The sequence below is a fragment of the Pleuronectes platessa genome, chromosome 2, assembly GCF_947347685.1.
Source record: "Pleuronectes platessa chromosome 2, fPlePla1.1, whole genome shotgun sequence".
Classification (NCBI taxonomy): Eukaryota; Metazoa; Chordata; class Actinopteri; order Pleuronectiformes; family Pleuronectidae; genus Pleuronectes; species Pleuronectes platessa.
The window spans coordinates 13391914-13414132 of NC_070627.1; the positions used below are offsets into that span (position 1 = coordinate 13391914).

General features: G+C 39.5%; 1 protein-coding gene across 1 annotated transcript in view; it reads right to left on the minus strand.

Annotated features, from left to right (window-relative positions):
• Nucleotides 1–5781: 5781 nt before the first annotated feature.
• The window catches only part of LOC128454420 (testis-expressed protein 264 homolog), a 32703-nt gene continuing 16265 nt past the window's right edge, over nt 5782–22219 (minus strand). The window contains exons 3-4 of the mRNA XM_053437835.1: nt 13237–13402; nt 5782–7595 (exon numbers count right to left, since the gene is read on the minus strand). Coding sequence (XP_053293810.1) covers nt 7315–7595; nt 13237–13402 — 447 coding nt within the window. The 3' untranslated portion in view covers nt 5782–7314. The remainder of the gene's footprint in view (nt 7596–13236; nt 13403–22219) is intronic.

Below are 22219 nucleotides of genomic sequence, written 5' to 3' on the forward strand. Positions count from 1 at the left end.
CCCCAGACTTCCCCAATGCAACGTGTTTAGGAATAAAGAATGAAGAAGGTGCATAAATAAAATAATCCCCAAACCCCTATCGCCAACTTCTGGGTCTGTCTGCATTACGCATCCCCCGTGGAGCTGCTGCTGTGGGTCTAACTTGTAATGATAAACCAAAAACAGTGAGAGGAAATCATTAGCCTACAAATAGACTTTCAAGCAGCTGCCTCTCTCCAGCTAAAATTAGAAAAAAAAAAATGATAAAAGAGAAATGCATCAGTTGTTTTTTTGTTTCTCTCTATGAAGGCTGGCCAACTCCTCATTCACCTCCATCTCATTAAAACTGAATCACACTCCAGTTGAGTGGCACAGCTCTTCACAAGCTGGAGAGGTACTGCACACTTTGCTTTTCACTGAAAAGGACACACACACACACACACACACACACACAGCATTGTTTCTATCTAAGTGAGACAGTCATTGGATTATCCCTTAGCCCCTTATCATAACCTAACCATTTCTATACCTTAATCCCAACCTGCAGCTGATTCTCTATCCCCCAAAGCAAAGTTTTTACCTTTAAATAAACATTTGAATAAGTCAGGGTCAGGAAGACAAGTCCTTATAACGTGTAAAACAGATGTAGGTCCTCATAACATACGTAAGACCTGGACCACACACATAGGGCACAAACACACACACACACACACACACACACACACACACACACACACACACACACACACACACACACACACACACACACTATTGTCATATTTAGAGGTACAATGGGGGCCTACTTGAGCTTAGGTTTGAATAAAATGCAGAAATATGTCTTGCTATGTTGCATTTGTACATCTTAGTGTTTGCTTAATTTTAATACATTATCATAATCATAACCATTAAACGATTGTTTATTTGTGCTTTCAGCAGCTATATAAAGGTGTTAGCATGTGGTTAAACCGTGTCCTCTGCCATTTTGACCGAGGCCAAATAGGACTTTAGACATAAAAATGGAGAATTCTCTTAACCACAAGCCTCTCCATATCACATCATGTGTATCAGCGCAACCTATAAATCTTGTTTTTGACACAAAAGAAATGGACCTTACTGTATTGATTCAGCCTATTAAGTATTTAACAGTGGTGTAGTCAGCAGTGGGAACCTTCAATGGTCTCACTGGTAATTTAGGTTAACTACTCAACACCTTGTTTCGGTGGCAGAGCATTTAGCAGAGACAGCATTTTATGATGCTCCAAACTGTGCTCTTTTTCTTCGGTCGCCCTCATAAACAATATTACATCAGCCACATTCCTGTTGCATCATTAGCGAGAGGAGTTCAGGAAAGGTCTTCTGCACCAGTTCGGTTTTGTGTTCCTGAAGCAACAAACAAGTTCATTCTGGATGAATTGAGCTTCACTGTTCACCCATTTCTCTCCCCTTCACCTACTAAAGCACCGTCACCAGAGCCACCACCCTTCCTCTCGACCCCACACATACAAAACAAACCATCTCAACATTCTCAAATGTTTCATTTCTAGACAAACAATAGCTACTTTGCAGTCAGGGATTGGGATAAGAGGAACCTCGCCTGTGTACAGTGGCAATTAAAATGACGTGTGGGTCCTGCCTGTTGCATAATTCCCTCAGCTAACACAAAGGGACCAATTTTCTCCTGAGACCGAAATGGTAGTTTACACCACAATAGTAGAGGGCATGTGGGTGGAATGGAAAGCTTGGATAGGAGCGTGCCGCTTAATGACGAGTGAGAAGAAAGGGGTTAAAAAGTGGTGTGTTGGAAGCCAGTGGTCACTGTTCACAGTTTTCTGATCATTTGGCATTAATGAATGATGATGAAACAATCAGAGCAAGATCAGAAGATTATCAGGGTCAGATGCACTCAGAGCAACTGGAAAATGTCTGGAGCTTTGAGGCAAGAGGTGGCGTCTGGATAGAGCCGGCAGGCAGGAAGCAGAACATGAAGTGTAAATGAAGCTGTGAAAATCACATTTTGTTTACTGCGCAAATCTCTCTTTGGTTTCTCTATTTTTGTTGATATTTAAATATTCTTATAAATATGAAAACGCTTCACGTACAGGGAAGAAGAGGATGAACCTTCAGGCCCTGTCGGCCTCAGCTGATCCCTTTAATTCATCCCTTTCTCCACAACATCTGCTGTGTATCATTAGGGGAATTCAGGTTAAGTGTGAGGGTCAATTCATCACAAAAAATAAATGTTCTCTCTTACTACTCATGCACGGTATCCAAGCATGCAAATAGTTACTGTTAAATATGAGTTTTGAGATAACTTATATATTTCTGCTGCCACATAAATGAACGGTGTTGAATATAATTTGGTGTACGAGTTCAAAGTACAAAAAAATGTATATGAAAAGATTTGATGGCTATCGGGACGTGAACAGGATTTCAATGAATAAGATAAACAGTGTCAGAAATACCATAACAATCCACTCTTTATGTTTGGTGAACTGTCACTTTAAACAGCATGTCTGTTAAATACCCAGGGACCGTCCTGTAATTAGAAGGTCGTTGCTTCAACTTCCCAATCAAAGACTTCATCCTTGCTTGAACGATAATTCTCTTTTATGACCCTGCGTGCTAATGTAGCCGGAAGCAGGGTATTGTTTTCACCCCTGTGTGTCCGTGGGTGATTGTGTGCACACAAAATGACTCAACAATGCAAGGATGGATTTTCAGAAAACTTGCCTCCACACACGCCTGAAGACTGAATCCTTCTGCAAGACCACGCTGTCCTCATGGAGAAAATCAGTCCACATGATGAAATACAATATATCTGAAGACATTAAATCTCCTCAGAAACAAGTGGCAGTCAAAGAGTTTAGTGGGACGTATGCACAGGGTTGTACCGGCAGCTCCGGCAGGAAAGGGAGACCTTGTGGCAGGAAAGGGACGTTGGAAAAGAATGAAAAGTCGAGGCTCCATAACATAGAGGAAAAGGAAGCCCAGACCATGAGAACTTTGTAAGACATGGAGAATGTCAACTATCAGGCCTGGGAAGCATGAGGAACAACTAAGGGAGGAGATAACCATCATCGCATTGCAGAACACTGAGAGTGAGGACTGGGAGGACAGGTCCTGTGAGGAAGCTCTGCAGGAGCATCTGGACATTGCCCCCAAGGCTAATATTAACCTTACAGCAGGGACCAGGAGAGAGAACCTGCAGCAGCAGAAGTCTGCAGCTAAAGAGAAAGCAGTAGAGGCCGAGCAAGTCAATGAAGTTCTTCAGAATAAAGGCCTGGATCTTCATACATTTCTCGAAAAGGAAAAACAGCTGATTGACATTAAGGAGGTGGGAGTCAGAGCTCACACATGTGAGAAAACGGTAAATGGTCTGTACTTATAAAGCGTTTGTCTAGTCTTGATGACCACTCAAAGCACTTTACAGTACAGTTTCACATTCATCCACTCACACCCACATTCATACAGTGCCTCTACATGCAGCACTTTCTCTATGAGAAGGGGCAATCGATCGGCCGACCTTCTGGTTAGAGGACTACCGCTCTAACCCCTGAGCCACAGCTGAAAAGGCTAGGAAGGAACTAAAGGAGGCAGGAGAGGAGCTCATAGTTTTGATGAGCTGCTTAACACTGACCTTCGAGAGGAGGTGCAGAGTGAAAAAGTACGTGCACATGAGGAGCTGCAGAAACAGGAAGACAACAACAGGCTTTTGTTGTGGTAAATGTTTTTGGGGGCGGGGACTGGGCTGCTTTCAGATAGGCACTGACGTCCTGACATTTTCCTGAAACATTCTGAAGGGGCTTTCACAGGTTCTGCCTTATCTACAGGTGACAATAATGTACTCAATAAAACAATCGCACACAGCTAAGAAGCAAAGGTCAGATGATCAAACAGGTTGAAAACAAACCACATCAAACCAGATCATCAAAACCTCTACTTTAGGGCAAAGTAAGTTGGAAAGTGAAGGCAAGTGAAATGTTGAAATGTACGGCAGAAAAAAAACCAATGTAGCCTAAAAATAATAGTTCACAGATGTGCATGATTTCAGCGAGCTACTACCACGCGTGTGTATAGAAGAGAAACCAGAGTACGCCCACAGCTCGCCTTTAGAATCATACACACAGAGAGCATCTCATCAATTCCCTCTTACTCTCAAAGCCCATCCATCTTGTTTAACTTTATCCTCTGGGAACTTAGGCCCGTCTTTAGAGTAATCAGCATTTAGATTAAAAATGCAAACACCCGCTATAGATCATCTTATTTGTAGAGCATCTGTCAGGTCAAAGCTCAGCATTCTTCCAATTAGGTCGGAGGCAACTCCAATCTGAGGTAAACTAATGATTAAGTGACTGTGTGCGATTCCTGGTTAGCTTGTTTTCTAACAAGTGCTTGTTCTCAGAGAGTAAGAACTTACAGGAGTTCACCAAGTAAAAGTCAGCTAGATCATTTAAATCTATAGATCTCCATTAATTTATGGTCCTAAATAATGTCCCCAAATCCTGTAGAATACATGTAGAAATAGAACTACTGCACTGTGGTTGTACGCCTACACAAACCAGTGTTGTGACCTTTAATTTGACCAGAGAAACTAATCAATTAATTTAAAGAAAGAAATTGCCTAAAGGCAAAGTCGACACATTATGTTCAGGAGGTAAATAACATGATTTGTGAGGCCATAGTGACCTTTGACCACCCAAATCTAATAATTCCATCCGTGAATGTAAGTTAACGCTTGAGCCAAATTTGAAAGGACTCTCTCAAAGCGCTCTTAAAATAATGTGTTTACGAGGTAGAAAACAAGAAGATGTGACAGTGACCTTTATTTTTGACCTCAACATTCTAACCAGGTCATCCTTGACTGTTTCCTTGACCCAAGTGAATGTTTGTGCCTTTGTTTATGAGGATAGAGCCACTTGTTTTCTATCTGAGCTTTGTCAAAAGGCTTCCATTATTTTGTAAACTTCACAAGAGCTTTAGTCTGTATCCAATACGTTCTTTTCTGCAGGTCTGAATGTACAGTCTCCACAAGATGACCCACACTCAAAGCCAGCAATGGAAAAGTACAAATGTCCAATTGCAAATAATACAAAGGTGTACTTTGAATAAATAAATATAACACATTGACTTTTCTACTTGAGTATAAGTAAGTGTTTTCTTTGGAATATACTTCAATTATTTCAAGTAAGAGTACTTGAGGATGTATGGATTGATGGATAAATACTTTACATACTATATAATAATACTTTACAGAGGGAAATGTATCCTTTTCTATTCCCTGATGCAACAGTCAACTACATCAACATTGCTGGTGGTCTCTTCTGACTCCAGTTCAGGTGTTACTTCACCATGATGCTGCTGAGCCAGAAGATCATGGCTCGGACATATTTATTAATATATGCAGGAGACTAAATCTAATTAAGTAAAGAACAGACATGTACTTCAATACTGTTCTTAAGAAATGTACTTAAGTACAGTATTGAAGTAAATTATTTTGTAACATTCAACCCCAATTAAAAGTAAAATGTATCCGACAATTGAATATGGCTACAGTCACATCAAGTCAACCAGAGTAAAGTGATAGGCAGTATCCTTCATATTGGTCAAAAGTAAAAATACTAATCTGACAAATCATAAATGCATGAGGTCAGCACGGGCTGTGAACTCACTTCATTTTACAGATACACATCCTGTTCTGCTGCCTGCATCCTTCACGAGAGCGTGGCTCAACGTGAGCAGCTTGGTGTGATCTCTTGTGTGTTGGAAGTTAAAGGACATGGGTCAATGAGTCATCAGGTGGTCTTTGAGGTGGAAGCTGCCATATTTATTTCAAACAGGAACGAGAGATGGAGGCAGAACAGGCAAACAGAAATTAGCCTGTGCAAAGAAACAGCTAAATCAAGTATTCTAAACAGAAAACGAAAAAGCTGGGGATCAATGTGGGGGCATAATTCAAAGATACCACAGGCTAGACTCTAGGTCAAGTTCTAAAGGTAGAGTCAGAGCTTTGCTTTCAGTCATAGTGGAATGAATATTAATGATCAGCCCACTAGTCTTGGCTGCACAATTAAAATAATAATAATGTCCTAAATCTTAGAGGTGGCCAAGAAGAAGGTAATTATGAATTCATTCACATTGTGCCACAAACAGTCATTTAAAATGCACATTATAATATTCATAACAAAGTGCAAGAATATAAAAAACACATGAAATCAGCGAAGAACACTTTGTGAGGTCTGTGTGCTTTAAACACATCTCTGTTTTAAAAAACATCCTTTGTAAAAAAGTCAAAAATTTCCCTTGAAATGAACTTAACTCTACATGTTTAAATCTACGTAACAATCCTCTAAAAAATAAAACAAACATCAAGTTTTCCAGCAAAATAAAGACATGCTTCAAACAAATGGATATCATCATTTCAGATAAATATATTGTGACATTCAAGTAAAAGGATTTGGGTAAGAAATACTCAGTTCAGTGGTCTATGATTCTGACAAACAGCCACACTTCTGTAAAAAAGGTTTGTAGAAACTCTGAGGACCTGAATAATGTTTGGTTTTCTGTCAACACCTTCACATTGAAGCTATTGCATTCAAAGATTTAAGGTTAAGTCTGGTGATTACTCCATATTTTTTGTTACTGTCAACAAATCCTATGAAAAGACAATAAGTAACAACAGATGTATAGACTTGTCAGTGTAGCCAAAGCCTGTAAAGATTATTCCTCGAACATTGATCTCCATTGTGGGAGAATGTAGTCGCTGTAGTTTATTACCTCTGCCAAGAAGTTTATGTTTTGTCCTTTTGTTTGTTTCCTGGTTAGTTAGTGAGATAGGGTGTATTTCAACATTTCCCTCATTCTCTCAGAGAATAATTCATGGATTGTGATGAAAAAAGTCAGGCACTAATATTTATGAGTGTGTGCAATTTGGTGGAAATCCAAATATAAATCCAGGTCTTGTGAATTTAAATGTGAGATATTTGCTCTCTAATTGCCATTCTAGTTTTGAATGGATGCGATGCTGTTACTTAACTAGTCGACATCATTGCAAATGTGGATTAAATATTTCCCAACAAGAACTTGTTTTACTATAATTTGCTAAAAAATTGAATCTTTCAGCAACGTGAGGAAAGATAATTTACTTATTTAAAATCCGAATTACATATTCATGAACGGATTTACATCTAAGACAGACAGGTCTTTCAAGGCAAGAAACTAACCGACATTTAACTGGTTTAAGTCTTTTCATGTGATTTCCATACAATAAGAAAAATAAAGAATAGCTTCCCCCAATCCCTTTATTCTCTGATCCCTAACAAATATGTCTCTGAACTTTCACTCCTCCCCTCCAACGACACCCAACCACTGCTGAGTGGGAACCTCCGGGCTCTTCTGGACAGAGTCTTCACGAAGCCCCGCCTCTCTTTCTTCTGACTCGCGTCTCCTGGCCAGCTCCGCGTCCAGCTCTTTAAGCGAGTTTCCCCTTGAGCTTCTCCCTCTGTACTCTCTATCGCCGTCTTCCACAGAGTGGACCAAGGAGCCCGCTGGGGACGTCTCTCTGCTGTCTGACAGGAGAACCCCGCTCCCTGAGCTGTATTCACTGTTCGAGTCTGCACCTAGAGCAGTGATAAAACAAAAGGGAGGGGAAGGACAGATGGTGAGAGGGCTTATATAAACAAACACCACATGAGGAAAGACTCGCTGCCCAAATAATACAGGGCAGGGATTCAACCAAAATCTGCATGGTGGTGGTATTTGAGCTGCACAGAGTCTTATTCATTTTTTATCACACATGGAGGAAAATATCAGAGTATTCATCCTGAAAAAAGTTTTTTGAAATGAAATGCTGTCAGTGTTTCATATGGGACCACATGTGAAAGATTACTAAAATACTTTAGGGCCATAAAAACACACCATCAGTTAAAGAGACAAGATAACCAACGGCCTACAATGATATCAAAATAAAGCTGTCTCTTATACTAAATAGGTAACTTGTGCTTTTAGTGGACTGATTTTAACAAAACAATTATTGGACTAATACTTGCTTACAATGCCCCCTTTATTCATGATTGTTATACTGTTTTCTTGGCATTTTGCACATTCCAGTCCGACATGGTCTGATTAATGATTAAGACAGAGCAGACGTAGTGTAACTCGCTTGTCAGTGTCACATATTTTCCTGGTCGATAATGAACTATGAGATGAGCGGTAGCACCTTGTGCACTGAAATGCTGTTAATTAGAAACTTCTAAAGGCTACCTGTCTTCTGCTCTTTAATTGGATGGGATTATATAGGGAGCCCAATCACTTGTCTCTTTTGTGTTTCTGAGTGTGTGCTTTGCAGGTAAAGAGAATCAATATCATACTGTGTGTGTGTGTGTGTGTGTGTGTGTGTGTGTGTGTGTGTGTGTGTGTGTGTGTGTGTACTTGTACTAATATCTTTGTGAGGACCATACAACCTACAGTGAATGAGGACATTTTGAGAAAGTGAGGACATTTGGCTGGTCCTCACTTTCTGACCCACTTTTAATGGGCTACTTCAGGTTTAAGGGTTAGGGTTAGAATTAGGTTTAGGTTAGGGGCTCGGGAATATATAATGCCTGAGTATCCTCAAGATAGATGTACAAACGTGTGCGTTTGTGCGCCAGTCTCTTGACAATTTTGTCAGTGTTTGCACATAGCTCTCCTCAAATCAATACGTACATATTGCACATATCCAGCCTGTCCTTAGGTGCAGAACTGATGATGATACACAGATGGTGAGAGAACTGACGTTTCAAATGAAACAGTTGACGCAGAGCCAGCAAGAGGCAAATCAATCATGTTGCAGGTGATAAGATACAATGGCTGAATTTGTGCTGGTGACAGAATGGCTGAACGGGCTGAAAACTTGTTTTTTAGATGTCACATGTTAGAGGCGAGCACTGGCTATAATCATTGAATGTATATAAAGATGGATGATGCATCTCCACTATGCTACATCGTCAAAAGATTAAGCCAAAACATCCCAGATACTTGTCTGCAGTATTGATCTAGGTCACGTCGATACACAGGCTCCACCAATCACAAGCCAGTCTCAGCTGTCAATCATGCTGTGTTAATCTGTTTTAAAAACATTATTAAACTTCAACAAGTAGGAAACTGTAAGATAAAACTCCAGATATGAACATGGTTTCTGAGCTCCAACAAGCTTAAAGCAAAAAGAGGGAACGTTGTTGCTTTGCGATTTACGAATAATACAGAACATTAATTACATTGAAAATATACACGAGTAAAACAAATTGTATCAAGACCAAATGTGTACTTTAACGTGGAGTTTGAACCATGTGCTGTGTTTCACTAAAAGCTCATGTTACGTCACACGTCACACAAAATATGATATTAGAAAAGACGGGCAGTGAGAGATATCGCAGTAGCAATAACTTCATGTTGACAGAGAATATGAGACTGGGACGACCGAGCTCGAACAACAGGTGGACAACAAGAATTTAAACCAAACTATAACATGACATGAAGTGAACTATGATGATTGTCATGGATTGGTAGAGAATATGTGTACAACTATGTGCTGAGCACAATGTACTGCACAGAACACGTTTCTGGTTATCTTAATGAAAATGTAGTAGAAATTCAAATAAAAAAACTAATTAAATGTAGCCACAAGCTGTTCCTGATTAATTTAAAACCACCGTTTGTGCATGTGATTGATGGAGGAAAGAGAAAAATGAAATAAAACATTAAAAATATGCTCACTGAGCTGTGAAAGAGCAACGAGTTTGGTCTCATGTTGGCTTTTCCTGCGCTGGTTGAACGCCTGAGGCAAGTGAAAAAATCAAATCAGACATTAGGGAGGAAAAATCCTTTACATTAGACTTGAAATCTTCACTTTTTAAGCAGGAATTGTATCTGCATTTGATTGAGCAGTTGCGTTTTGCCTTCTGGCATCAGGTCTGTAGTCAAATCAGCCCGACAGTTGATCCATTGATGGAATGTAAGAGTGTCAAAAATGAATGTGCTTACTCTTTACACATGATTACTATTATCAGGCTGAAATCCTGCAGGTCAAAATCAGAGCGGACCAAGATATTATTTAAAAAGTGAAAGAGACTCAATTAAGATTTTGCTGAGACATTAACCATAAGATTTGATGGACACAATAAAATTGGTAAATATTGGTATATTTAAAGATTTATTAAGATCCTTTAGCTAAAGTCCCACTTTTTTGTGTCACTTTTTCTATATAGTTTGAGTACATCTTATAATTGTGTCATCTCCATTTTAAGGATTTTGCCTAATTTCATCTGATAAAATCCTTCTAGTGGTGTTGGGTGAAATATGACGCTCAGCTGAACATGAAAACTTGTGTCATAGGTATCCATGATGGAAATCCTCTAACCTCCTTGTACCATGTACAAACCCAACAACATAAACTAACTCCATTCAAGCATATCCCTGAATTTATGAAGACTTGTAGCAAAACTAGGAATTTCTCTGATGGACTCTAGATTTGGCCTGAACCTGCCCCAAAAGACATAAAACCAGCTTTGGAAACAGCGAAGCCACTTGAACTACTGTATGTGAAAACGACAGGGCGAGGGGCTGTTTGACAGATTGAGGAGGCTGAGGGGCGTTATTCCACTCACTGAGACAGGTTCAGTATGGAGGGCAAAGGAGCAGCAGTGGTGGGTTTGGGGGTCAGAGTAACAAAGAAGCCTCTAGTTTCCTGAATGCTCTACTGACCTGGCAGAGTTCACCCCAGTGTGACAGGAGCACGGCTACCTGTCACATTATCATAAACCGTCACGCACCCAAACGCACTGCGCTCGTGACACATGACGAGCTCTGGATTTGTCAGCGTCACTCTCAGTTTCTCTCGGCTTTGTAGCAGAGCGTGGGGATCCAGAGGGGATCTTCTGAGGTCTGTGAAGTTTTCAGCTTGTGGATGGGAGCCGAAGAAAGATGGGACACTGGATGCGAGAGGGTGGACACAATTGTCGAAGTTGACCAGGTGGCACAAACAGAATACAAATTCAACAATTACAATAAATCACAAGGTAGACTTTTCAAAATCATCATTTAAAAAAATCTGACCAAGACACAAATGCCAGTGAAACAAATCAATCATTGTAGAATGTGCTCCTCAGTGCCTCCACCACTGCACCAAACAGTGGAAACTCAGTTGCTTTTGACTGGCATCTTAGACAGTTTTTATACTATCTGTCAACATAGCACACATTATATATTAATCATAAATACTGTGGCTCACAAAATGTCAGGAAATAAAGAAAAAAAGCCCATCACAGGTTCCCCGGAGCTCAAAATTATGTTTTCATATCACTTGTTCTAGCTGAACTAAAGCCCAACAACCAAAGATATTTAATATGCATGTTTCATATATTTAAAACAGACAGAAGTAGCTAATTCTCCCTTTTGAGAAGCCGGGATTAACAAATATTTAGCATTTTTGCTTGATGAATAAACAAAAACAGGTTGTTAAAGATGTTGCTGATTAATTTTGTTGTCAGCTAACATGTCTCTATCGAAGCCATAACCAAAGGCATAATAAGCTATATTTATGAATATAAAATAACAAAATACATGTGGAGCCTGTTCCATACATTCAGACACCTTTTTTATAAGTTTAGGCAGAACCCAACTTAAATGGTTATGGCCAGTATGGCAATATCAATATTAGGGAAGATTCCTTTCACCCGTATATATAAATAAATAAATGCGAAATTTAATTAAGAAAATATATTTTTAAAGTAAAATGAGAACATAGATGCAGATCTTTTGTACATTGTTTATTGTGTAATTCATGTCGGTAAAAGTAAGTATGATGTCTGTAAAATGCTCAAATTGGCCAATGGTTTGGAGCCAACTGAATAAAAAGGTTGGGCTCTAATTTGAAGTCCTCTTAATAGTTAATATATACATTACTTAGTCCCCTACATGTTTACAATTTTATTTAAACTGTTAATGATGTCCCATGTCTAATCTGTCTCGTTTTTTGAATTGTTTTGAGTCTTTATGTTTCCACTGGGTTATATTTGGATTCATTTTAAGGTCTAGCTCTGTTAAATGAATTTAATTACACCACATGGCCCCAGTCACAAAGCTGTAGCAATTAGGTTCTATGAGGCTGTTATCATCAGACAGGCTTATTTTCACACTTCATGTGAACTCATGATCAGACTCGCTCCATCTCGCTTCATCCAATATTTAATGCTGCAAACACTGCTCCACAAGATGTTATGTCTCGTGAGTATAAATTAGTGTCAAGTGGAATTGTATAGAGGTGCTTGTGCATTGATTACAGTCAAAATGAGAGTTCCATAAGGATTCCATATTGCTGTGAACAACCCCTTGGTGGGTGTCACCACACTTCCACCAGAGGCCGTTGTGTCTGGGCTTTTCATTAACACCTAAGAAGGTGTCAGTCACAGTTTTCCTCTGCTGGGCTGCTCATAAACAAAACAGCAGTAGGAACAAGGTCCAAACCCCCTGGGTCCAACCCAAGCGGCAACAACCAAATCTGAAAGCTGAGGCCAAAGCAGAGGTGTCTTTAACATGCAGCCATCAGAAAGTAGCTGATTGTATTGAACTAACTGTGAAAAGTTCAAACTTTTTCCCAACTTTAAAAGCTAGTTAACATAGTGAAACGTTTGGCAGCTGGAGAACCAGATATTTCCCGGAGGACTTGGTGGAGACCAAAAGCAGAGTGAGAGTAAACACTGAAATGAAAGACATTTGGTTGCCAGAAACCAAAATGAATGTTAATGCGGCTCCATATCTGCTGGATTGTTTTCATGTCAACTTTCTAAAGGTGATATTTCTGTAAGTCAGTTTGTATTAAATTGTCTGGTCTGTGGAAACAAGAATCCCCAAAAAATTTGAAACCAGTAAATGACCCAGATTAGGACAACATTCATGTTTTCTATAGTCCCATACTAATTAGGAAAGGTTTTATTTTATGATTCAGATTCGTGATACAAACGGTTTGTGCAAGATCTACTTTACATGGAAAAGGTAATCACTACATAATGACTGGTTCTGGATCAGAAAAGGGACTGAAAAACCTTCTTAAATTAAGTGTAATTTTAAAGTAGTCATTAGTTAAGGATGGTGATGAATATGAGACATTACATCACATAGATATTTCAGGAGTAACACAAGCTATTCCTGTGGTCGTGAGCAGCTTAACAGGGTTTTGATTTGCAACAAACATGTATGTGCTTAGGCAGTGCAGTCATTTACCTGAGACATCTGTATCACTGTGGGATTCCTCTTGTTCTGAGAGCCTCCTTTCTACCTGGCGGGCTTCAGGGACGTAGAAATCTCCCTGCCGGGCCAAGGGGGCCATGAACTGGATCTGATCCCCCCTGTAGATCTCAAGGAACGGATGTGCACATAGCCTCCTCTCCTGTAAGAGCAAGTAGGTGACAGTGAAAAGTATGTTCACATACAACAAACATAACTTGATTGTACAGATTTTCTTTAAAGCAATTCAACTGTACAATTCAGTCATATTAAGAGATACAAAAAAAACAGAGCGGTTCATAGACTAACCAGAAGGTCAGTGGTTTGATCCCAGTCTCACTTCTGCATGCATAAGTGACTTAGAGCAATATACTGAATCCCAATGAGGAAGATGTCCTGGCAATGTATGAGTGATGTATGATAGAGAAAATGCTTCACACAGAGGCACTGTACAATGTGAGTGTGAATAGCAAAACTGTAGAGTTCATCAAGACCATATACCATATAAATACAGACCATTTTCCGTTTTAACTCTAAACTGCTCTGGACATTTTACCGAAATTTTCCCTCAAGCCCCTTATTGAAATGTCAGTGTCTGAAAGAGTACAGAGAGCATGCGGGCCTAGTGATGACTTCTTTTTTTTTTTTTACATATGAGGGATGCAAAGTGGAGGAATACAAATATCTCAGGATGACAAAGTGGTGCGGCTAATGTAGAATGTGAAGATTTTAACTTGGAAAGACACAGATTCAAGAGCTTCTGGTGATGGGGCTGATGCAGAAGTTGAAATGTTGAAATGCTAATGTGATTTCTGCAGCAGAATGAATGCGGCATGTTCTGCCTCCTGCATGCTCCTCTCAGGCACCAGCCCTCGGCTGAATGTTTCAGACAATCTCCTGCTGTGTTCTTCGTATGTGAAAGGAAAACTTTCTGAAGTGAAAATGGCTTGACTCACATCTCTACCAAAGATAAAACAAGTCCCTTCAACACTTATTAAAACACACAAGTTAACATACATGTACAACATGTAATGGACAGAGGAAGCTCCATAACAGGATACAAGTTCAGACTCGCTGCCAATACAACACATGATCCTGAGTGAGAATGATACAACTCCACGTTGGAACCTGACTGCTCCACGCCTGAACTCGAATGAATAATTTCCCCCTCTCTTCACACCTCCATGCTCAGCTCATTTCAGATCTCTGTGATCTGTCTTTATGAATGCGCAGCCTCCACACTTCACACTGCTCCAACTGCTGCTCCCCCGCTCCTCTAGAGAAAGCTTGAAGTCTCACGTGACAGAGACCACTTCACTTCTCCGGGCTAATTAACCTTTCATACACCGCGCTTTGTTATTCCACTCATGCAATGCCACTGTCTTTTACATACCCCCTTTTGGCATATTCTAAATGTCGTGCAACAATAGAAACACATTGCAGCTGCAGTGCACTGTAATGGATTCAATTATGCATAATAAATTTGTTTTAATTTGCTCAGTTTGATGCCCGCTGATGTCCATTTTGCTGCTGCCAAAGTGCAACAGTTTTGCTGCTGCTTGATGCAATATTACTAAATAAAGAAGATACTGATTATTATCTGTTGTGATATTATGCAGGCTACAGATCAGAGCAAAGACTGAGGAATTTAGTGTTGTGTGATAAGAGGATAGTTTCCTAATAACTCCAGAAATGAGGCTCACATATCCCGAGAACAGTTTGGTACGATTTGAACAAACAATACATTTAACATTTCGTTTTTGTTCACGTCAACGGTCACGTTATCACAAGTGATTCTCATGTTTGGGCTTCCGTTTGCCGAGTCGAGCTTTGAATGAACAGGTGAACAGCTCATTGTGCACTGGTGCAGACAGTCTTTACTTTTTCACAGATAAATTACTGCAGGTCACTTTAATAGTTTCAGAAAGAAAGCTGCAACCAGTGTACCTACAGATCAAGCAACCAGCTCACTCCAAACGGGCAGGTTTAGAACAGGAAATGCACTAGTTGCTTTAATCAGAAATGTTTTTGGCATAGGCATAATACATTAAAAAGAGGATAAAATCGTGTTATTATGAAGATTGCTGCATTCTCACCTCGCACTTTTTCTTCTAACTCCGCACCCTTGAACGACAATAGACTTTATTTAATTCATGACATCTCTCAACGAGTTTAAACTGTTCGGATTATTCGAGTTTCTTGACAGATCCTGGGAGAGTGGAGTCCCCGTGGTCCTTGCTGACAATTCAGTTTCAAACTAGGTGGAAACTGGAAGTTTCTATTTAGTGGAACAACAGCTATGCCGAACATGAAGAATATGATTATCAGGCAGTCTGAACACATACACACAGACACACATATGCTAGACTCTTTTTAGGAGACAGCGGACTTCTTATAAAAAATGTCCTATCATCTCACTCACCGTCTGTCTCTCAACGCTCGTCTAGCTGCTGTCTGCAGGAAAGTTTCAGTGATTTTGGCAACATCAATTATCAGAGAATTTCCTCCTCCAGAAACATCTGCGTATCATCTTCGCTTTGGCTCATCAGCCGAAGCCAGACTCGGACTACATGTTGCATATTGATGTGCACACATTCGTGCACCCACTCGTGTAACTTGGCATTTCAGCCCCCATCAATAAATGATCAAAATGCAAAGATGATGTTTAGCAGAGTCGTGCTGCCAGTACAATAGCTACACAGAGGCGTTCAGCGTTAATATTCCACTGATGGATTCTGATTTGTCGGAGCTATATTTGCTATAATTTACAGAGGGCCGTGGAAGGGGAAGACAATTTATTGGGCTACTTGGTGTTGTAAGTTGCACAAGAAAGTGTTGGAGAGGGACTCACGAATACAGCACTGGAGAAGATTCACTAAATAGAAGCAGGCTCAACAGACTAATGGCATACTTAAAAGATCCAAGCATAAAAGCCTTATTTGCCAAGGGAGCACAGTAATATGGGTTTTAAGAGCACTACATTTACCCTTAGAAGAAAATAATAGGAACACCAAACTAAAAAATTATAATAAAGGACCTGACAGAGAGAACAGCTTCTTTCCTGGTTACACAACTATCATACGAATTCTAAACTGCAGAGGGATAGCGTATAGTTCAGTGGGAGATGAAGAAAGTGCACATCTGTCTGCTTCAAAACATCCTATAAATGATTAAGTCATGTTGAGGAGTGATGATTCAGACAGCTGCAGAAGAATCAGTTGTTGAATGTAAATATTTTTTTTAAAAATGTTTTCAGAAAAGACGGGGTCCTGTTTCGGGTCTTGTGTCATCGAGACATTGTTATTGCGGGAAATGGAGACATCATGAGAAAACACAGTTTTCCCTCGAAAGTAGGGAAAACGGGGCCCCTGCAGTATGGCCCTACAGACCACAGCTATTATGAAGGTGCAGAGCAAAAGAGTCAGGACCTCGAAGATTCTACAAGACGACAGAAGACACTTTAGGTTGAAAACATATTTGGGCTTTCTCTAAATGTAAATAAAACTGGGTGTAGGACAGAACAACTAATCAGGGTGATCTGACAAAAATAAAGATGGAAATAAAATTCTTACTTTCCTTACCATACTTTTTTGGAACACTTATAAATCGGGCTTCATTGACAATCTTTTACCTTAAAGTTACTTTAAAATACAAAATAAAACTTAATTACAAAAGTTTTTCATCTGCGCATCTGCTTTAATAACTATGTGATATTTCATGTCTTCTTCTTCTCCATTGTTTTCGTTTTCGCCTACACACTGAACATATACTGAAAATGGATCCTGACATTAATTCCTCGCAAGGAAAAAGAAGGCATGAGCTCCATAAGCACTTCAAGGTTTTAGAATGATGAATGAAAATCATTAATGAAAGGCGGAGGGGTGAGAGGTACTTTTCAGACCATGGACAGACAAGTGGGTGAAAGTAGAAACAAATGATATATAAAAAGCTTATTCATTCTTGATGGATAAATATTCAAGAAAAGGATCCTCTCTCACTGTTGTGTCAAGAGCTGGAAGATTTCCAACATGTGAATAAGAAGGGCACATCGATAATAAGAGACTTTCATTAAGCTTCATGAATTAAGACATAACCAAGAAAACTGCCGTAGCTGTTGAATACATCAACTATTACCAGATGATGACCCCAATATCTTACTTAAGCTGACAGGCAGATGAAATAATGTGTACACAAAAACTACAGAAAACATAATAGAGGAGAAATTGGAATGTTTCATTGTCTTCAATGAAGCGACTAAATGATCCAGAAGCGTCACAATAAATTGCCTTACCAACCAAGTGATGTGCACTTGTGCATAATGTGTATTTTTGTGTAAGATGAGCAGTGTCCTAGAGGTTAAACTATTACTTTACTAGCAGGGCACCAAGAGATCACATACCTCCACCAAAGCCCAACAGCCCCCTAAATACAATCAAGCTGCACCAAATTCTGCAGATTAATAAATATGAGTTCCCTTATCATGAATGAATTATTCCCTTGGAAATCAGTGAAATGTAAAAAAATTAATTCAATAAAAACATCTCACAATGTTGAAGAAAGTGATCAAAAAAATTCCTAGATGTGCCCCATAATCCAGAGTCATACTGCATCATTCCACCAAGTTTCTACAGACAAACAAACAGACTGGGATGAAAACATAACCTCTTTAGCAGAGATGAAAGGTAAATGGACAGACACATTTTATCAGAATGATTAACAATCGATCATTAAATGGTTTTCCAAGCAGGAAAATAAAACTAACCAACAAATGTAGTGCCAGCTCCTCAATCACAAAGACTTGTTGCTTTTGGACATCTGAGAATAACAAACAATCTGGAGAGGTAAGGTTAGACTTCAGGAAAATGTGATTTGGTTACCTGTGCTAAATATGTTGTTCAGGCTATAAACTGTACCAAATTATAAATGATAACGCAAGAAAATTTGCTGCATAAAAACAATCACTGGCTTAAGTCCTTTTGTGCATTATCTGGTTATAAGTGATAATAGTCAGTTCACATTGTTAATCATTAGTGTCTTGACATTACACCATTGCTCACAAGCTGAAAAACACCAGACCTGCTGCAGAGAATAACGATTTGCCAACTTAATAGGTTCTTAACTGTAAAGACCTTGATTTTAATGATTTTGTCAACATTTATTGTGAGACTTGAGGACATCATTAGTATCTCAACACCCACACAAGGAGCCTATAATTACTACTGACTCCATCCACTGGTCAGTAAGCTACAACCTATAACAAGCCTCAAGCCAAGATATACAGTGCGGTCAGTATCGCTGTGTGCTATAAACAGAAGTCGCGGGACAGAGGGCAGGCCAATAATTAGACCAGCAGTGGAATCGCTGAGACAAATTGTGCTCAGTGGGCTTTTGTAATAGGGCAGGGAATTGCGGATAGTGTACTTATTGATTTTTCTTTGATTTTCTCCATAGTCTTCCCCCATGGTTTCAGAGCCTCAGGGGCCCGGGAGAGCACTTAAAGCAGTCCAGAGTTACAGGGTCAGAGCAAGGTTGTTTTTTTTTCCTCATTCTCCCCGGCACAGACATGACAATATTTTTAGGGCAGAAGGATGTGTGTTATTGTGCTCCTCTAGCATGAAAACCTTATAACATTTAATGAACAGACATTAAAAAAGGCCACCAGCTCATGACCTCACCTTCCTTTGGTTCAATTGTTTGAAAATGCAAGAAAAACAATAGGCATCAGGGGCAGAGCTGGAGGTGTCCATCTTTGCTTAATAATGCTTTGTTTTAAGCCGAGCCAATCGTGACTTGAAAGGAAGAGTGAAGTCGTGAATCACAAAAGAAGGCTACTAAACCATCATCATCCTCGCCTGGACCATCATCTGCTTCACTTGGGGGGGGGGGGGGGGGGGGGGGGGGGGCGTTCAAAAGGTGCCGCAGGAGCTACCTTAATCGCTATTGTGAGTTTAATTATTGAGCTAATTCACATGTCACAGTTAAAACGTGTAATTGCGGTGCTTTGTTCTAGTGAAAGATTGTGAAAGGCAATCTGCATCAACAAAAATGAGTGGAATTAGTTTTAGTTGAAGGGGACTGCCACAAGCACAAATACACACAGGTGTGTACACATGGCCCTTTAATCACCTCACACACACTCGCTCACGCTGGCTGTGTGTTTGCAGCCGCTCTGCGTAAGGGAACGGGTGAAGAAGAGATAAAGAACCAGGAGGTACTAGTGTCCACTCTGTCTTCGTTCCTAGTCTGGAGAACATCTGCACTGGTTTCTTCTAAAAAAATATATCACAGGTGTCCTTGAGTGTTTGAGGTATTTTTGAGAGCTATGTTTTTTTTTAATTCTTATCGAGTTAATCAAGTTAAATAATAAAAAGAACATCTGACTAAATTGTGCAAAGGCCAAAGTAATTTAAGAGATTGACGACTAATCTCAGCCTGTTAATTGGGGTTTTGATTGAGTGGACTTGAGCTAAAGGGTGTGTGCAATAATTAAACTATTAGAGTGAATGTCAACATCTGAAGGAGAAATACGGGAATGATGAAGAATAACTCATTTAGCATCACCACATATAAGACTGCGTAATATGCTTAACACATTGGAGTGCAAGGTCAGTAAATGCCCTGTTGGTATGATCATTATAAACTAAAAGCCACATGATCGTGTAATAACTAAATATCTGGAAACAAATTAAGATCCCACATACACATTTCCACATGAAACGAGGCGGCTTTGGGGAATAAGACAATGGTTAGTTTATAGTTTTCCTGCAGCAACGGAAGGAAATTAAGCCTTGAAAGTTGATGCAGACAATTCCCAGGTGTCCCAACAGTAGTTTATTACTTACAACGTGTATTCAGTACAAAGCTTGTGTTGGATCAAACTACGGTACCGAACAAACCGGAACGATGTCCTAAGTAAGAAAAAGAAGACAGTGGCTTAAAATGATGGAACGTACAGCACAGGACCTGAGGAGCTGGTTTAAGAGGAACTGGAGAGAAGGGTGACAAGCAACTAATTGCGACACATTTGTGGGAACTTCTGTAATAGTGCTCATGAAGATACACTGAGTGGACTGAGGTAAATGATATGTAAAGATGCAATATGTTAATTAGAAAAACAATATTAAAAAGGTATGAAGAATTTGTCGGTTGTATTAAGTGAAATGACGTAAATAAAACCCCACACATCCTGGGTGGAGAACATGCAAACTCCACACAGAAAAACCCAGACAGATTCAAACCTAACTTGTGAGGCGACGGTGCTAACCACTGCATCACTGTGCCACCAATTGGTGTTCACCATATTTGCCAAAAAACATTTCACTACATTCACCCCTGCCCACATGCTAGCTATGACCTTATAGTAGGAGATATATCAGTTCACTCATAAAGATCATAATTGCGTGTTGACATGAATTGAAGATTAAATATTTGGTATAATGGAACAGAAAATGTCTCCAGAACAATGCTGCAAGTTAGTATTTTTTTACCAGCGTTGGGTCGATTTAAATTGTGATAGATTTCAGCTTTTTTACTCACAGTAATTTCATATGTCAGTTACAAATTGCGAGAAGTGTTACAAAGTGCACACTTTCCTGTTATCAGATTTAGACGAGAGATAATTAGGATTAAAAAAAATGGGCTGCAATTTCCCTCTCGAGCTAAAATTCAATGAAATGAATAGTACATTTTTCTCCAGTGTGGAGCTGGAAGCGTTGGTGGAAGGAAGGTCTAGAGGCACTCTGGGACAGCATAACAAATAAAATGAATACATTTTGACACGAGAGGAGTGGAGAAAAACATGCTGCGGTACTGTAGAGGGAGAATAATCTCAGTCAAGCCTGACATGAATAAAACCTGTGAACAAGGATCCGGAGGAACCAATTGAATTTTCATGAATCTCCCCTTGATCTGGAGGTTCAGTCTTATATTGCCGTTATTATATTGCTGCTTTTTCAATTAGCGCTGCAAACAACAGTTATCTTCATTATCAATTCATGATGTTTATGAATAACTGAATCACACACATACATAAGACAAAGCCATGCTAGCGTTTGTGAACTTTATTATATATTTCTCATGTGCACCAGCTTAGTTTTGCACGTAGAGTTTGATTGGTGCATGTATTTGCTCATTAAAGCAAAAATAATAGTGATGAATAAGTGTCCTTGAGCAAGACTCTGAAGCCCAAATAGAGCCCGACTGCTGTGCGATTGACACATTGGTTCACTGATGCACTGTGCTAATGATTGGATAAATATAAAACTGTACTGTAAAGCCCTTCAAGTGGTCATCATGACTAGAAAGTCGTTCTATAAATACCATTTAAAGTGGCCAATTTCGCCGATGGTGGTGGCAACACCTCAGCTGTCACACTAACCAGGCTGGATGTACAGCACAGTAGCAACACAAGGAGAAATGAAGAGCTGACTATCAGAGGAAATGCTGCTGAAGCTGAACCCCTTACTAATATAAATGTGACAATGATAGTGAAAGTTACCTCACTAGAACTTAAGTTGGAGAAAATAATAAATAAATAAATTACTCCTGGTTTGGTCTCAGGTGATTTGGCTCTATATCTACTGAGTTTGAGGTAAATTTACATGTAACGTGAGTAAGTTAAGCCTGTGGGAATAAATTAAAACTATTGACCTTCTGCAGCATTTGACTGTGTCTAAAAAAGTAAAGTTCACGGTGCCTCCAGATCCGATTGGATATTGTACCGACTGCAAAGAAAAGGAGAAATTATACAAAAATATTATCTTGATAATTAGATTAGAACTAGATATTATTACTTATTAACTGTGGAATTAATGCATTCTGCAGCATTGGATCGCAGGATTTTATTTAGAGTAAATTGTTGTTCTCAAAAGTGTCTATTTGGCCACAATAATCTTGTCAGAGACACATTGTTCGAAGGAAAACCTTTTTTTAACTATTGTTCTGTGTCTACTGTTCTTCCTCTAAACATTACAATAAAGAT